The sequence below is a fragment of the Camelus dromedarius genome, chromosome 10, assembly GCF_036321535.1.
Source record: "Camelus dromedarius isolate mCamDro1 chromosome 10, mCamDro1.pat, whole genome shotgun sequence".
NCBI lineage: Eukaryota > Metazoa > Chordata > Mammalia > Artiodactyla > Camelidae > Camelus > Camelus dromedarius.
The window spans coordinates 491,844-506,159 of record NC_087445.1 but is presented as its reverse complement, the minus strand read 5'-3'; the positions used below and the strand labels follow the sequence as shown (position 1 = coordinate 506,159).

The following is a 14,316-nucleotide window of genomic DNA, read 5'->3' as shown; positions in this document are numbered from 1 at the left end:
ACCAAGGTCTCAAGATAACTCTGAGTTCCACCTTAAATTGCCAAGACACCAGTTCTGTGTTACAGTGGACCTTAATTTGAAGAATTCTTTGGCATGAAAATGAAAATAAAAACAGTAATCAGTACATGCTGTTTCATTTAGTCCTGTTTGCCTTTCATATTAGAGGAAATTCTTGCTGCACCTCAAACCAAAATTAAAGGGAAGAGAAAGACGTAGGCCGCATAAATCTGACCAAGAACACAAGCATTTTAATTTGAGTCCACAAGGTCTGGGATAATGAAAAGAAATATATAATTTTAATTCAAGCCAAGTGTTTTCCAAGCAGATTATATTTGCTTAAATTGCTATAGTAATTCAAGGGACAGCCCTGCCTGGACACACAGTTACTGTGGATTTTTAAGAGACTCAGTTTAAAAATTTAGGAATTTCTGATTCATTTACAGGATTTGCAAATTCATCAACCCTTGAAAACTAAAGCAAACTCAACAGGTATGATGATAAAATAATTTTCAATTTTTTTAAAGAAAATATTCCTACTGTTAAAAATAAAGTATATTTGATTTGTTTAACATTAAAATAGATTGTAGCCATCATAAATGCACAATTTTTGGAAGCAATATTTGGTAAAAGCTACATTTAGATCTGATTAGCCAAGATATTCAGGGAAAGAAGTAATACAGTGGTTTTAATTTTCTAACTTAAGATTTACCCAATAATCTTTGTTTAGATTTTTTTTTTTATTTTGAATGAAAGATTCTCAGGTTAATGGAATAATTTTCTGTTTCTCTCTCTCTCTCTCAACTTTAAATTACAACAACAAAATAGCAAATGCCTTTGAGCCATATATCTAAGCAATGCTAGAGATTTCAGTTGTAGACAAGAGGGCTATTTGTACAGATAACACTAGAAATTTTCTCAAATTTCTCTACTGACCAAATCCCTGATATTATAATGGTTTTGCCTCTTTCTCAGAGAGAAAATACAAATAGTCTATCTAGCCCTGAAGGATATAGTTTCTTGAGTTTCAGGTAATTAAGATTTAAATCTATTATGGCTAAAAATAATTTTGAGACTTTCATATTTTTAATAGCAAAAGGGTCTTACTTTCTTAGGTCTTGGGTGTAATAGTGAAGTTTAATTTTACAAAGTTAAATTTAAAACTGCTTTGGAAAAAATTCTGAATCATATAGTAACACTTGGTTTCTTATTTTTTAGTTTCTATGGTATACCAATAAAACAATTAGGTCTTTAAAAATAACAAAATGCTATGGAGATTTCCAAATACTTTAAACTTTCCAGAGTGAAGTTCCATCTCATTTTGATTAGAAATTTAAATTAGGACTTTCTTGATGAAAGCATGAGTGCTTTTTTCCAGGTAAGAGAAATGTTATGACATAGAAACTTTTTAAGCTATGATGTGAAAAATTCACGTTAATGGATAATTATTAAAAACTAGTAAAACTTTGCTTTAAGTTTCCTTTTTCACATTTGTTATTCTACTAAACAAGGTAACAGGAAAGCGAATACAGTATATTGTGATGGAGAAATAAGATAAAAGAATAGTCACGTTCTGACTGTTCATTTAAAGAAATCACTGTGGTGAAATTAACACCTAGAAATAATCAACATTAGTAGCAATAAACACCACTAACAAGATGTAATCTACAGCTTAATAATTTAATCATTCATTCAACAAATCTTTGGGCACTTACTGTGCACAGTGTTAGACTCTGTCAAAAATGAGAGGTCAGGAACTGTGATGACTTGACAGTGAGTTTATGTTTTGCTCTGAGTTATCCCATAGGAAATGAGGCATAAATTATAGAACATAAGAGACAGAAATAATAAAAATATGCTTAGTAAATGGCTGGGAAGAGACCAGCTGAATGAAAAATTGGGGTAAAAAGAAACAGATTATTTTAAAAGGGAAATTTATGAGGGTGAAACCGAAGAGAAAGAGAAGAGAAAATTAATGGGCAGATCAATGGAGACAGGGTGGGAGTCAGGCCAGAAAACTGCACTTAGTCAAAAGGGAGTGGGGCACAGTTGAGCTACAGGTGAAGGTCCTCAATGGACGAGGACAATGAGGATGAGTACAGATTTAGAAGAGAAAATGTCTTCAGGGAAAGACCTTTCTTCTTAGGTGACCAAGAAGACCAAAAGCAGATAACACTAAGAAACCCTTTACTTTCAGAGAGGCCATCATGCGGTCTTGATTGCACGGCAAAGGTACGCAATTAAGTGCTCAACCAAAAGGTCTCCTTTTTTCCCAATAATTTTTCATAATTGTTGAATAGCAGAGTCATGACTAAATTCTCAAATATAAGGTTACTAACTGATAATTACTGATGTTCTTAACACAAGGATAAAATGCGGAGTTCTGATGAGCAATGCTCTTTTCAGAGTTCAACTGTGTTAACAGCTCTGACAGCCGCTATGTAGCCAGATCCCATGTAGCTGCATGTCTGCCTCTTTGCTTCTACTTTTATCTTCTGGGGGCATAGAAAACCTACAGAAGCCCAAATCCAGGGCACAGTACTTTAAATGAAGTATGACAAGTACTTTTTAAAAAGTTAATACACTATAACATAATGAGTATAATAAAATACTATAAATTTAATATATAAATATTATCAATTAGAGAGTGATATATATAGAATGTTCTATACCCATTCCTGCTAATCTCCCCAAATCATGGCCAAATGATGTCTGCAAAGATCTCCCTGTCTCCTCCAAGCAGGGTTAAGCCACTGGGTCCCACACTACTGGTGTCTGTGCTATAAACCGTATTTCCCTCTGCCTGAGAATATGGTTCACTGTGTTGTGTCTCTCTTGTCCACTAAACTATACGCTCTTTATAGAAGGGACCATGTCTTCATGTCTTCTTCATTCTGTGTTCCCCATCAAGCACAGTGCCTCATTCCCAAACTTCAAGACAATCGTTAACTAAGTAACCCACTCAAACTAACTAAATCACTAGTAATGTTTGTAAGGGGCTTTACTAACCATGTTCACACACAACTCTGGTACAGCATCACTAACTACAGCAGATAAAGAGCACTGCCAATCACACCCACTGGGAGCTCCCCAGCCCCAGGTCTGGGTCAGCCGGCGCTGAACGCTGCCCTTTGGATTGAGACCATACCTTTTCACTTCTCCCCCCAGGACCCCATCTTACCCCATGCACAAACACTGCGGTGTGAAGATCACGGCTCGATTATAGCAATGAGTGAAACGAGGTGTTCACTCTCAGAGTGCAAATTCCAGAGGTCACAATTCAGGCCTCCAGGTTCTGGTCCAGATTGGCTATAACAGTCTTATTTTGTTCCTTCAACAGTTAACCACCAGTTCCCAAATATTTCATCCTTTATTGCTTACATGTTTTTGCTCATCTCTTCTATCTGCAAACCTTCTTCTCTACTTCCCTCTGTGAGAACCCTCATATTCCTTCAAAGTCTAATTCAAATGCCATGTCCTCCATGAATCCCACAGATAAGAAGGAACAGTGGATGAAGTTTATTTGTATTTGCAAAGGAAAACTACAAATTCAAAATCACAATGTTTAAAAAGACCAAACCATGACTATTTTGGTATTTTTCTGTAGGTAGGGATAAGATTAAATAGAAGAAAATATATTAAGAGTAAATGATTGTCTATCCTGTTTTCTTGTGAAAAAGGAAGCAAGGTCAGCATCTAAACCAAAAGGGGAATGAGGTGTTAGAGGCTTGTGTAGGAGAAAGGGAAAAGAAATGGACTAAGGAGATATCACTGGACAGCACTTGAGTGGTCACGGCTTTAAAGTGGGACCAGCTGGCACGGCCCTGTTTTCTCTCATTGTATTCAGCTGCATGAGTCAGGCCACGCGTAGTAACCAGGGCTGCACTTTACCACAAGAGTATGAGGATACAAGGGCCTAGCAAATTTAGGGCATGTACAAAGGAGTGATGGCTGTGATGCACGATGGGATCTAGGTTGGTAAGAACCTACTGGGATGTATGGATGAGGGGCAGTGAAAAAACAGGAGGATCAATATATTTTAGGTCCCACTGATACTGAACAATTACTGCAGTTGGAGTTACTACATGAAGTAAGTTATAAAAAGTGGTTAGCATGTGAAACAGCTGCAGTTTGCAGCATCAGTAATGACAAGGCCCATCGTGCAGGTGCACTGGAGGGAATGGTGCAGAAGACTGGAGGAAATGACATTAGAGAAAAAAAAAAGACCAAGGCTCTCTGCCTCTACTTGAATAACTACTTCAAATCGCAAATATGCACAATATTTACATTCTACACTTTTTAGTAGAGTTTCCAGTAAGAAACAAGAAACTAAGATATTAGGATCTAGAGCAGTCTTTCTCAAATGGGGCTCTATCAAAGAAAATAATTTAAGTAACTAATTTTTCAATTATCCCAATGATGATAAATAGTTTAGCACCATTCTAGATGAACAGAAGGTAAGTCATTTAATGACATACAATAATGTGTTAGGACATTAATTCTCTCATGAAACCCTGGATGAGAAGGGTAGAGAAAAATGGCCTCAGAAATAAACAGGTTTTTTTTTTTTTAACTTTTTCCCAAATATCATACGTATTCCATCTGGATCACTTTCCAATTTGCCAAGCACTTCTTCTACATGCATATCTCAGGTGTGTTTATGACCCTAACAATGACCAGGTGGGATAAGCGGGCGAGAAACTACAATTCTCGTTTTACTGATGAGGCCAGAGGCAGATAAGTGAGGTGACTGTCATAAATGATAGGACTGAAATGAAGATTTTTAGGCTCCTCCTCCAGTATTACACAATCCACCACTCACTACAACTTCCAAGTTTCAGCAGAACTACTGTTAATTGTCTTCCTCGAGCTAAGGACTCCCTCCTTTACAACTTTACCCCACACATACCCTCCTACTCACTGTATTATATGTCTCTCTGATTCTCCATGAGGAGACAGGACAGTGTTTTTAACATCTGTATATCTATAACTTAATTCAAAAATATTAGTGGGAAGAAGCTAGAAGGGTAACAACAAAAAATGCAAAGAAGAGGCAATTAGAAACTCAGACTTTGTAGAATGTAAATATTGTATTTGGTATTTGAAGTAGTTATTTAAGTAGAGTCAGAGACGAAATAATTGGATTTTGGAAATTATTTCACAGGGAAAACTTGAAGTCATAGTTAGGCTTGGACAGAAAACACTAAGAGGAAACATGATAGCTATTTTTAGTATCTCAAGTTTTCACATTAAAGGGAGTGTTCCATTTCCTTCCAAAGAGCAGAAGAAAACAGAAGTTGCAGGGGGAAAATCTGGGTTAATACTAAGAATCTCCTAAATAACTAAAACATAGGGTCTCTTTTCTCATAGGGAGGGAACATCACTGAAGGGCCAAGTAGCCAGTGAGAACACCCAGCATTTACAGTGGAAAGAGCTCTCAGCTTTAGGGTACAGAGATGTCATGCTATCACTGTAAATCTTAGTCTAGTAAGCAAGACAGATCGAGATTCTCTTAAAAGATGGTTATAGTCTGGTTCACTGCAATATGTGACTTTTAAAAAACACCACCTTACTGGTACTTAGACATTAATTTTGGTCTGAGCATCACCCATAAATTCTGGACATTTCAATATATTTCAATGTAGACATAGATATTATGCATTTTGTATGTCAATTTATTCAAGAATTATTCTAAGTTTCACTCCCTTTTCCTACAATATATTCCCTTTTTGCCTTGCAATAGGACAATAAAAGAAAGAACATGGGCTTTTTAAGTCCACTATGTGTCCTCGTCTTCTTCCTTGGAATTGAAGTATATTGCCAATATGAAAGTTATCAATGGGATGATGATTACGAGCAAGAAGTAGATGATGTCTACCAACCAGAATTCCCATTTCATCAAAATGTAGACTATGGAGTTCCATTTCATCAGCCTATGTCAGGCTGTGCCAGCGAATGCTCCTGTCCACTTAACTTTCCATCATCGATGTACTGTGACAATCGTAAACTCAGGACTATCCCAAATATTCCAGCGTACATTCAACAGGTCTATCTTCAGTTCAATGAAATTGAGGCTGTGACTTCAGATTCCTTCGTCAATGCCACTCATCTTAAAGAAATCAACCTCAACCACAACAAAATTAAATCTCAAAAGATTGATCATGGTGTGTTTGCTAAATTGTCGAATCTACTACAACTGCACCTACAGCATAACAATTTAGAAGAATTTCCGACTCTTCTTCCTAAGTCTTTGGAAAGGATTCTTCTTGGTTACAATGAGATCTCCAGAGTGCAGACAAATGCTGTGGATGCGCTAGTAAACTTGACCATGCTTGATCTCTGTTATAATCAAATTGATGATTCTACGTTACAAGGAAGAATCTTCGCCAAAATGGAAAACCTCATGCAGCTCAACCTATGTAATAACAGATTAGAATCGATGCCTCCTGGTTTGCCTTCTTCACTTATGTATCTGTCTTTAGAAAATAATTCAATATCTTCTATACCAGAAAAGTACTTCAATGGACTTCCAAAACTTCATGCTCTAAGAATGTCACACAACAAACTACAAGACATCCCATATAATATTTTTAATCTTTCCAATCTTATAGAGCTCAATGTTGGACACAACAAGCTGAAGCAAGCATTCTATATTCCAAGAAATTTAGAACATCTGTATCTAGAAAATAATGAAATTGAAAGTATGTAAAATTTCATTGTTTTTAAAGAACAAATCTTTAAAAATCTGTGCTTTACACATTGCTGAAAATAGTTGCTTTGAATCAGGCCAAGGAAATAGCAGAAATAGGCCCCTAGAGAAAACTGTACCCTACAGTTTATAATCTTTTCTATTAAATGTTATCACTTTGAATATTAAGGATTAGTACCATAGAGTATATGAAGAAATGTGAGATCCTGAGTGGTGGAACTTTAGGTGATTTTCTCTTTTTCTTTTTGAGGTTGTTCCTACTAAGAATTTGTTACTTAAATTATGTATTTAATATGCAAATAATTATTTTATAGCCAATGAAGCCATCATTTATTTTGACAATATAAAACTCATTTATAGTTTCACCTTCATTTTATTATTTGATTACTGTAAAAAAAAATTAAAGCTAATTCTACTTATAAGTATTTTAGTTAATAAAACTATACCCCATAAACATTTAAGTAAAATCCACTGTAGGCTTATGGAAGTAATACAGTAAGATTAATTTTTAATTTGTATTTTTCAGATCTCAATGTCACAGTGATGTGCCCAACTGTTGACCTGCTATATTACCACCATTTAACATACATTCGTGTGGACCAAAATAAGCTAAAAGAGCCAGTAAGCTCATACATTTTCCTCTGCTTCCCTCATTTACACAGTATTTATTATGGTGAACAGAGAAGCGCTGATGGTCAAACAATACAACTGAAGACCCAAGTTTACAGGAGATTTCCAGATGATTCTGAGAGTGAAGATCACGATGATCATCACGAAGGCCCAGGAGAAGAAGAGATAGAAGAAAACGTTGACCCTCACTATTATGGAAGTCAAGAATGGCAAGAAACTATATAGGTATACATTTATGACTTCACAAAATCTTGTTATTCAATATAAATTTAACTAAATGTGCATAGCTCATATTATATATGGAATTGTGTATCTGTATAAGATCAAATTGAATTTAGGTTGCTGATAACATCTGCATCATTACATAAGAGTAGAACTTACTCAAAATGATCCAAGTCTTTAGAAATGTAAATTAGAATGACTAGTGGGAATCAAACATTACACTTCAAGTATAAAATTATCATCATGATGAGAAAAAAGCAAGTATGGCATTTCTACTAAGAGTAATCTTTCTGAGAATGATGAAAGAAGTAGCATTAGAAGCTAAGAACTGTTAAGACTCACTATGAGCATTTAGGGTATAAATACTAGGAGGCTCCATTAATGTAACAGGCAGCCATTCATTTAAAGAATAGACTCTTTTCTTTGATATGATCTCTAGAATAGCTTTCACACTGTATTTGAGATATCATCACCATGACATCCACCTCCCTGGCCCTACCACTTACAGCGTAGAATGATATTTCTGACTTTGGAAGAAGTGTGGTTTACTAAGGATCTAAGACACACAGATTCATGAAATCAAGTAGTATTGTTTTTCTCTCAGAGCACCAAAGCAACAAAAATTTAAACCCTGCATTTGGATAACTAAAAACGCCAAATCATCAGAATTCGTATTCTAGCAAATTTCACCAATTGTACAAAACAATGTTTTCTGTGTTCCATTTAAACTGGGATAAATGTTTTCATAGTAAATTCACTAGAGGAACGTTTTAGTTACATAAAGATTTGCTAATAAATAACTGCTTTGTTTGCAAGGTTAAGTTAATGATAGCACAAGAAAGAATGTTGACATTATTAAATACTTCTATTTTCCTAGCACAATATATTAGAAACACATATCAGCCAATGTTCATAAAACAATGCTAAAGTCGAACAGAGTTCCTTTGAAATTTGAATGGCAGGCTTTGATGTCTTCTTTAAAGCCTTAAAAATCACACATTAGTTAAAGAGTTTTAAGTATGCCTTACAATGAAGATGATCTAACTTCTATGGTGAACTTTCTTGATTTACCAGGTTAACATCTCATAGGATTCCTCAGATAAGGAATAAACACAAATCTGGGACTCCCTACACAGGGAGCCCCCAGAATGAACAGCAACAATTTAAACAGTCTGCAAACAGACCAGACAGGTAAAACTATATTTTAGAAGCAGTTTTCTACTGGTGAGTCTATTTTACTGGAGACACAGTTTAAAATGAAGCCTCTAATGCTCTTTACATCTTTGAGTAGGTTATTAGCAAAGGGTAGAAACAGAAAAGCCACCTGAGCTCAGGGACAAGCTCAACAACCCGAATGAACACAAACAACACTCCATTTATTCATTTAATTAACATTCATCAAGTCATTCGGCACGCAGGGCTTGGCAACGAGAGGTCAAACAGAATACGTAAGTAGACCTCACACCTGGTGAGGTAAAGGTAAGACAAAATGTTAGTGATATGGGTAAAGCGCATTGTCAAAAGAGGGAAAAAATTTTAAGCATCACCTCCCCCTTTAAGAAAATTTTTTTAAGTAGGGTTGTAAATTTAAACATTTATTATGAGCTAGTATGTGGAAAATACTGTAGGTGTTGTAGGAGATAAGAAAGAGAAGATTATTTGTTACCCAGAACAATTTAAAATTTAATGAGGAGCCGTCAGGGAAATGCAAATCAAAACCACAATGAGATACCCCTTCACACTCACAGGATGGCTATAATCAAAAAGACCAATAATGAGTGTCAGTGAGAAGGTGCGGAAAGTAGGATCTACTCGGGAGGAAGTCTGATGGTGCAGCCGCTTTGGAAAGCAGTCTGGCAGTTCTTCAAAAGGTTAGTTACGTATAATCCAGTAACTCCACCCCCAGATACAGACCCAAGAGAACTGACACGTACGTTCACACAAAAATGTGTACACAAATGCTCACAGCAGCAGCATCCATTAATAGCCAAAAAGTGGAAACCGCCCAAATGTCCTTCAGCTGATGAAAAGATAAACAAAATGTGATATATCCACACAATGGAATATCATTTAATCAAAAGAAGTAATGAAGGACCGACACATGCTACCACATGGATGAACCATGAAAATACGCTAGTGAAAAATCAGTCACAGAAGACCACCTATTGTATGATCCCACTCACATGAAATGTCTAGAACAGGCAAATCTACAGATTATTGGCTGCCTGGGGTTGGGGAGCACGGTAATAGTGGGAAAGTGGAGAATGACTAATAATGGATAGAGGATTCTTGTTGGGGTGGTTAAAATATTCCGAACTGACTGATGATTGTGCAAGTCTGAAAATACTAAAAACTATTGGATTGTACACTTTAAAAGAGTGAATTGTGTGAGATGTAAACTATCTCAATAAAACTGTTATTAAAAATTTAACAAAGAAAATAATATCTAATAACTCATTCTAACACAAGAAAGAAAGAAAGAAAATGTGGCAGTAACTGAAATATGATGGGAACACAGATACACTAAGTTTACTTCTGGCCAGGATGTGGTGAAGCAGCTGAAGGCTTTAAGTAAGAGGGAGGACCCTGATGTATGAGTAGGAACTGACTGGCGAGAGTGGAGAAAACTAGCTCCTGACGTGGGAACTCGAGATTAATATAAAGATGTGCTAATTACTTATTTCACCTCCTGCACAGTTAAAATCCTCTGATTTTCAGAGTTCTGGAGCTTCTATTTTTACCTCTTCCTAAATTGATTACAGAAAATAAATTTTAATCTTCAAAGAACAGGCTTAGTGAAGGATGAAACGACACAATTTAGCAGTTCGTAACAAGGAATTTGAAATCATATCCCTGAGTAGAAAGCCTGACTTCACACTTGTAACTAGGCAAGATGACTCTGAGTAAGTTACTTCTTGAAGCCTCTTTTTCTGCATTTCTATAAGGAAGGTGGTTCTTGTAGGGCTCTTATAAGGACAAGGAGAAATAGAGACATCCTAAAGCATTTATCAAAGGGCATGTCAGTGATCAGTTATAAGCATCCTCCAAGCAGTAAACATTATCGCAGCATATCCAGCCCAGCGGCCCGCTGCATCTATGTGCCCCCAGCTGTCAGCTGCGTTTTGCATGCCTTGGTGCTGTCTCAGGGACCTCCCCCACCCAGAAAGCAATCAGCACTTTCAGGATCCTTTCAAGATTCTACTTGTACAAAAGATGAGTAATCAAGAGAGGCTTTACTAAAAGTTTCATTAGGGAGAGAGAGGAGGGAGCTTAAACCATATACTCCATGTCACTGTTTGATGGTGTAGCTTTCCAAAGCACCTCTAGCAGGCCTACAAGCATAGGGAGCAGGCACAAGGCGCTTGGATGCCTGGCTCCTCTGGCCAGAATAAGGTCAAACTCTGTCTATTAGGAAGAAGAGGTCAACCCTGCTCCCCTTTATAAGCACATCATAAAATGTCCTCCAGCTGCAGGGCCCTGTAAGGAGGCAGGTTAAGAACCATCTTTTGTTACTCAAAAATGCCCTGAGGAATTCATACCTACTCCAAGTATTTCCTATTAAAAACAGAACAAAATAACCACCAATGGTCTCCCTAGGAGAAACTGAAGAACAAAACACTTCAACCAGCATATCAAGACTATACAGTTAACCCGCCAGAGCTACAGACAAAACCAGGTGATATATTTATAACAGGAAAGGAAACAATGAAAATTCATCAATTTTCTCACTACACTTCAAAGTATTAATTAGTTATAGGGGCTACCAGGCTGAACTATGTGACCACTAACAAGTAAATCCTAATCGTATCATGAAGCTTAATTTACAAACATAAAAGCATAACATACATTTAGCTTTTAGAAAGGAAATAAAAGTAAAGGATATTTAATAAATTTGCTCACAATAATACCGACTGAGAATGCTTAGCATATGTTTAAATACTATCTGAAAACTATACATTTTCATTTTATTCCCCAAGTTGGAACCACTAAACTAAAATGCAGATACATGCGTATCATGTAACATACTTAACTGCATGGGGCAAAAAATAGAAGGAATAAAGCTGTTTCTTCTGTATACTTCTGCTGTTGCAAAGAATTCATATGACCCAAGGAAAGTTAGAAATAAAGCCCTGATTTCCTGATTCCAGAACCACCACTTCTCAATCTTGGAAATAAAGATTAACAGCAGCTGGAAACAAAATTAAACAGCAACAGATACGAAACCAAAGTTTCTTATATGTTCCAATTTCCTAAACAAATATAACCAGCTACGCCTAGCAAGTAAATACCATGGCATTTATGGATACGTCTGTCATTGCACGTTTAGGTTAAGAATTCACTACACATAGACTTATGTACTACTCAGAAAATTTTAACTCACAAATATGATACATTTTTAACATTAACCCTTCCTTATATTGAGTCATAATTTCTCTCTTTAAATTTTAGCCTTTAGCCTGGGAAGTACTTGGGTTCTCATCTTTAACTCAATTGACCAAACAACTAGGGCTTCAGGCATAAGCAGAGACTTAAAACATAGATTCAGACCACAGACATTCCATAAGATCCTAGGATGCTGGTTAGAAACAAGTCAGAGGTCCTAACTCCCACTGCAGGGGAGATGACCGCACAAGGAAAAATTCTGGGACCACTTTGAGACACTCAATCAGTCAATCATGCCTATATAATGTAGCCCCAGTTTAAAAGAACTGTGAGGCTCAGTAGCTCTTTCCTGGTTGGCACTACCCCATGTCACACATCAATGACAGGAGGGTAACACATCCTGAGATTGATGGAAGCTCTGCACTTGGAACCTTCCCAGATTCTGTCCAATGCATCTCTTCCTTTGGCTGATATTTATGTGTATCCTTTCCCTGTTGCAAACCGTAACCATGAATATAATGGCTTTTAGCAAGTTGCATGAATTCTAGTAAATTCACAAACGTGAGGGTGGTTTTGGGAACCACACCCCCTCAAACTTGCCCTTAGTCCTACATTCTGCATGGAGCTGTGGCCAACAACCACATGGGCTCACACACCCCTCTACCTTACTCGATCCTGAAAGAGGATGCAGCCATGGCCAACACAGCTTTCAGGTGGGATACAAGCAAAGTCATTCCTGAACTCCTGACCCACAGAAACTGTCAGATCATAAATGTGTGCTATTTTAAGCCACTAAACTTGTAAAACTAACTAACACAATAGATAAGCAGTGGAATTTTTCAGACATTCAAACTTAGAGGGATATTTCTAAAATGAAAACAGGATCATGTCACTCACTGACTTAAAAATCTGTCAGTGGTCTCTCACTGGCTACAAATAAAGCTCAAACACCTCAGCAAGGGAAAAAGACTCTCCTTAATTCGACCCCTAGTCCCCTGTCTGACCTCTTAATATGCACCACCCCTCTCAGCTCTTCTTTCTCTCCCTCCAAGCTCCAGCCATATACAACTAATTATAAATCTTCTCAATGATCTACCCTCCCACCTGTGTGCTGCTCCCATTCTTAGAGCATTTCTCCCTCTGGTCCTGCCCATCATCCACCCCCAACCCCTCATTTTCTCTCCAGAAGTCAGCCTGGCGCAGCCTCCATGGCTTCATCCTCTCCCGGGCAACTGCAGAACCCCGTGTACATTTCTGTGTGGCAGGTCCCACTGTGCGTTCTGTTGTTTGTTTCCTGCCCTTCTTGCTGACTTACACACCCCTCCTCCTTGAGGGGAGACAGTGAGTTTTGCTTGTCTGAGCTTATTTTTCTGTAGTTCTGGCAGAGATTGTGCTCAGTAAACTCCTAAATGAGTGAGTGCCAATAAAACTGTGTTCACTGGTCAGAACTTTTCAAGAAAAGATGTTTTAATCCACAAAATAATTTTCTATAGTACAAAGTATCAAACTGTGTATACCATTAGTAAACTATGAATCTCTAAGATTTTCTAAATCTATTAACACCTATCCAGTTCATTTCTCAACATCCTGTTAAACCTGCCACACAGAGCAAAACAAATCAGTATCTGCTATTTCATTATTAGATATTTTCAGACTTTAAAGCCATAAACTGACAATTTATCTCAACCAAAAGCATAGAATATCACAACTAGATTTAAAATAATTTAAAAACATGAGATTCAAGTCTTAGATTATTAAAGCTTTAATTTGAAAAGCTTCTAAAGTCAATTTTGAAAGAAAAGGAAACAAATTACTATTCTTTCATTTTCTATTTCTTAATAAAATATTTTTCCATATCCATATTTATTAAATTTTCAGCTTAGAGAAATAAATGTTACCTTGATTGCTAAAAGTACCAAAGAGTGATAAAAGTAAAATGAACCTTTAAAGATGTTCACATAATTACCTAAAATACCACTTGAATTTTTAAAAATCAAATTTAATATTAAATAGGTAATACCGTTTCCTTCATTTAGTAAACAAAAATATCTTTTACTATCATACTCCAAATTACAAATAAAATTTATTTTAAAAAGCTGATTCTGACACTCAAGTTTTTGTTATATGTAACAAAATAAAGGGTGAGAGGACCCTAAGTGACTAAACTAGAAAATTGTTTGTGCTAAAACTAATTTCTACATTGGAAACTTCTTGGCTATATACTAATCTTAGTACAAGAACAACATTTTTACTCCTTATAAAATTAAGAGCAGAGATTATGCTTTAGTTTGTTGTTTTATTTCATTCAAAGGGCAGACATTTTTATATCCTCGGAAAGCATTAATATGAAAATATGATTTTTAAACTATGTCATC

At 36.4% G+C, this 14,316-nt stretch overlaps 2 protein-coding genes across 3 annotated transcripts in view; one reads left to right on the top strand and one right to left on the bottom strand.

Annotated features, from left to right (window-relative positions):
* The window catches only part of CENPP (centromere protein P), a 219,109-nt gene that overhangs the window by 123,471 nt on the left and 81,322 nt on the right, over positions 1 to 14,316 (bottom strand). The gene's annotated exons all lie outside the window — the stretch shown is intronic.
* Positions 159 to 8,315, top strand: OMD (osteomodulin). Its single transcript, XM_010974829.3, has 3 exons — positions 159 to 489; positions 5,741 to 6,698; positions 7,233 to 8,315. Exons 2-3 carry the CDS (start codon positions 5,759 to 5,761, stop codon positions 7,559 to 7,561), a joined length of 1,269 nt encoding a protein of 422 aa, XP_010973131.3. The 5' UTR covers positions 159 to 489; positions 5,741 to 5,758; the 3' UTR covers positions 7,562 to 8,315.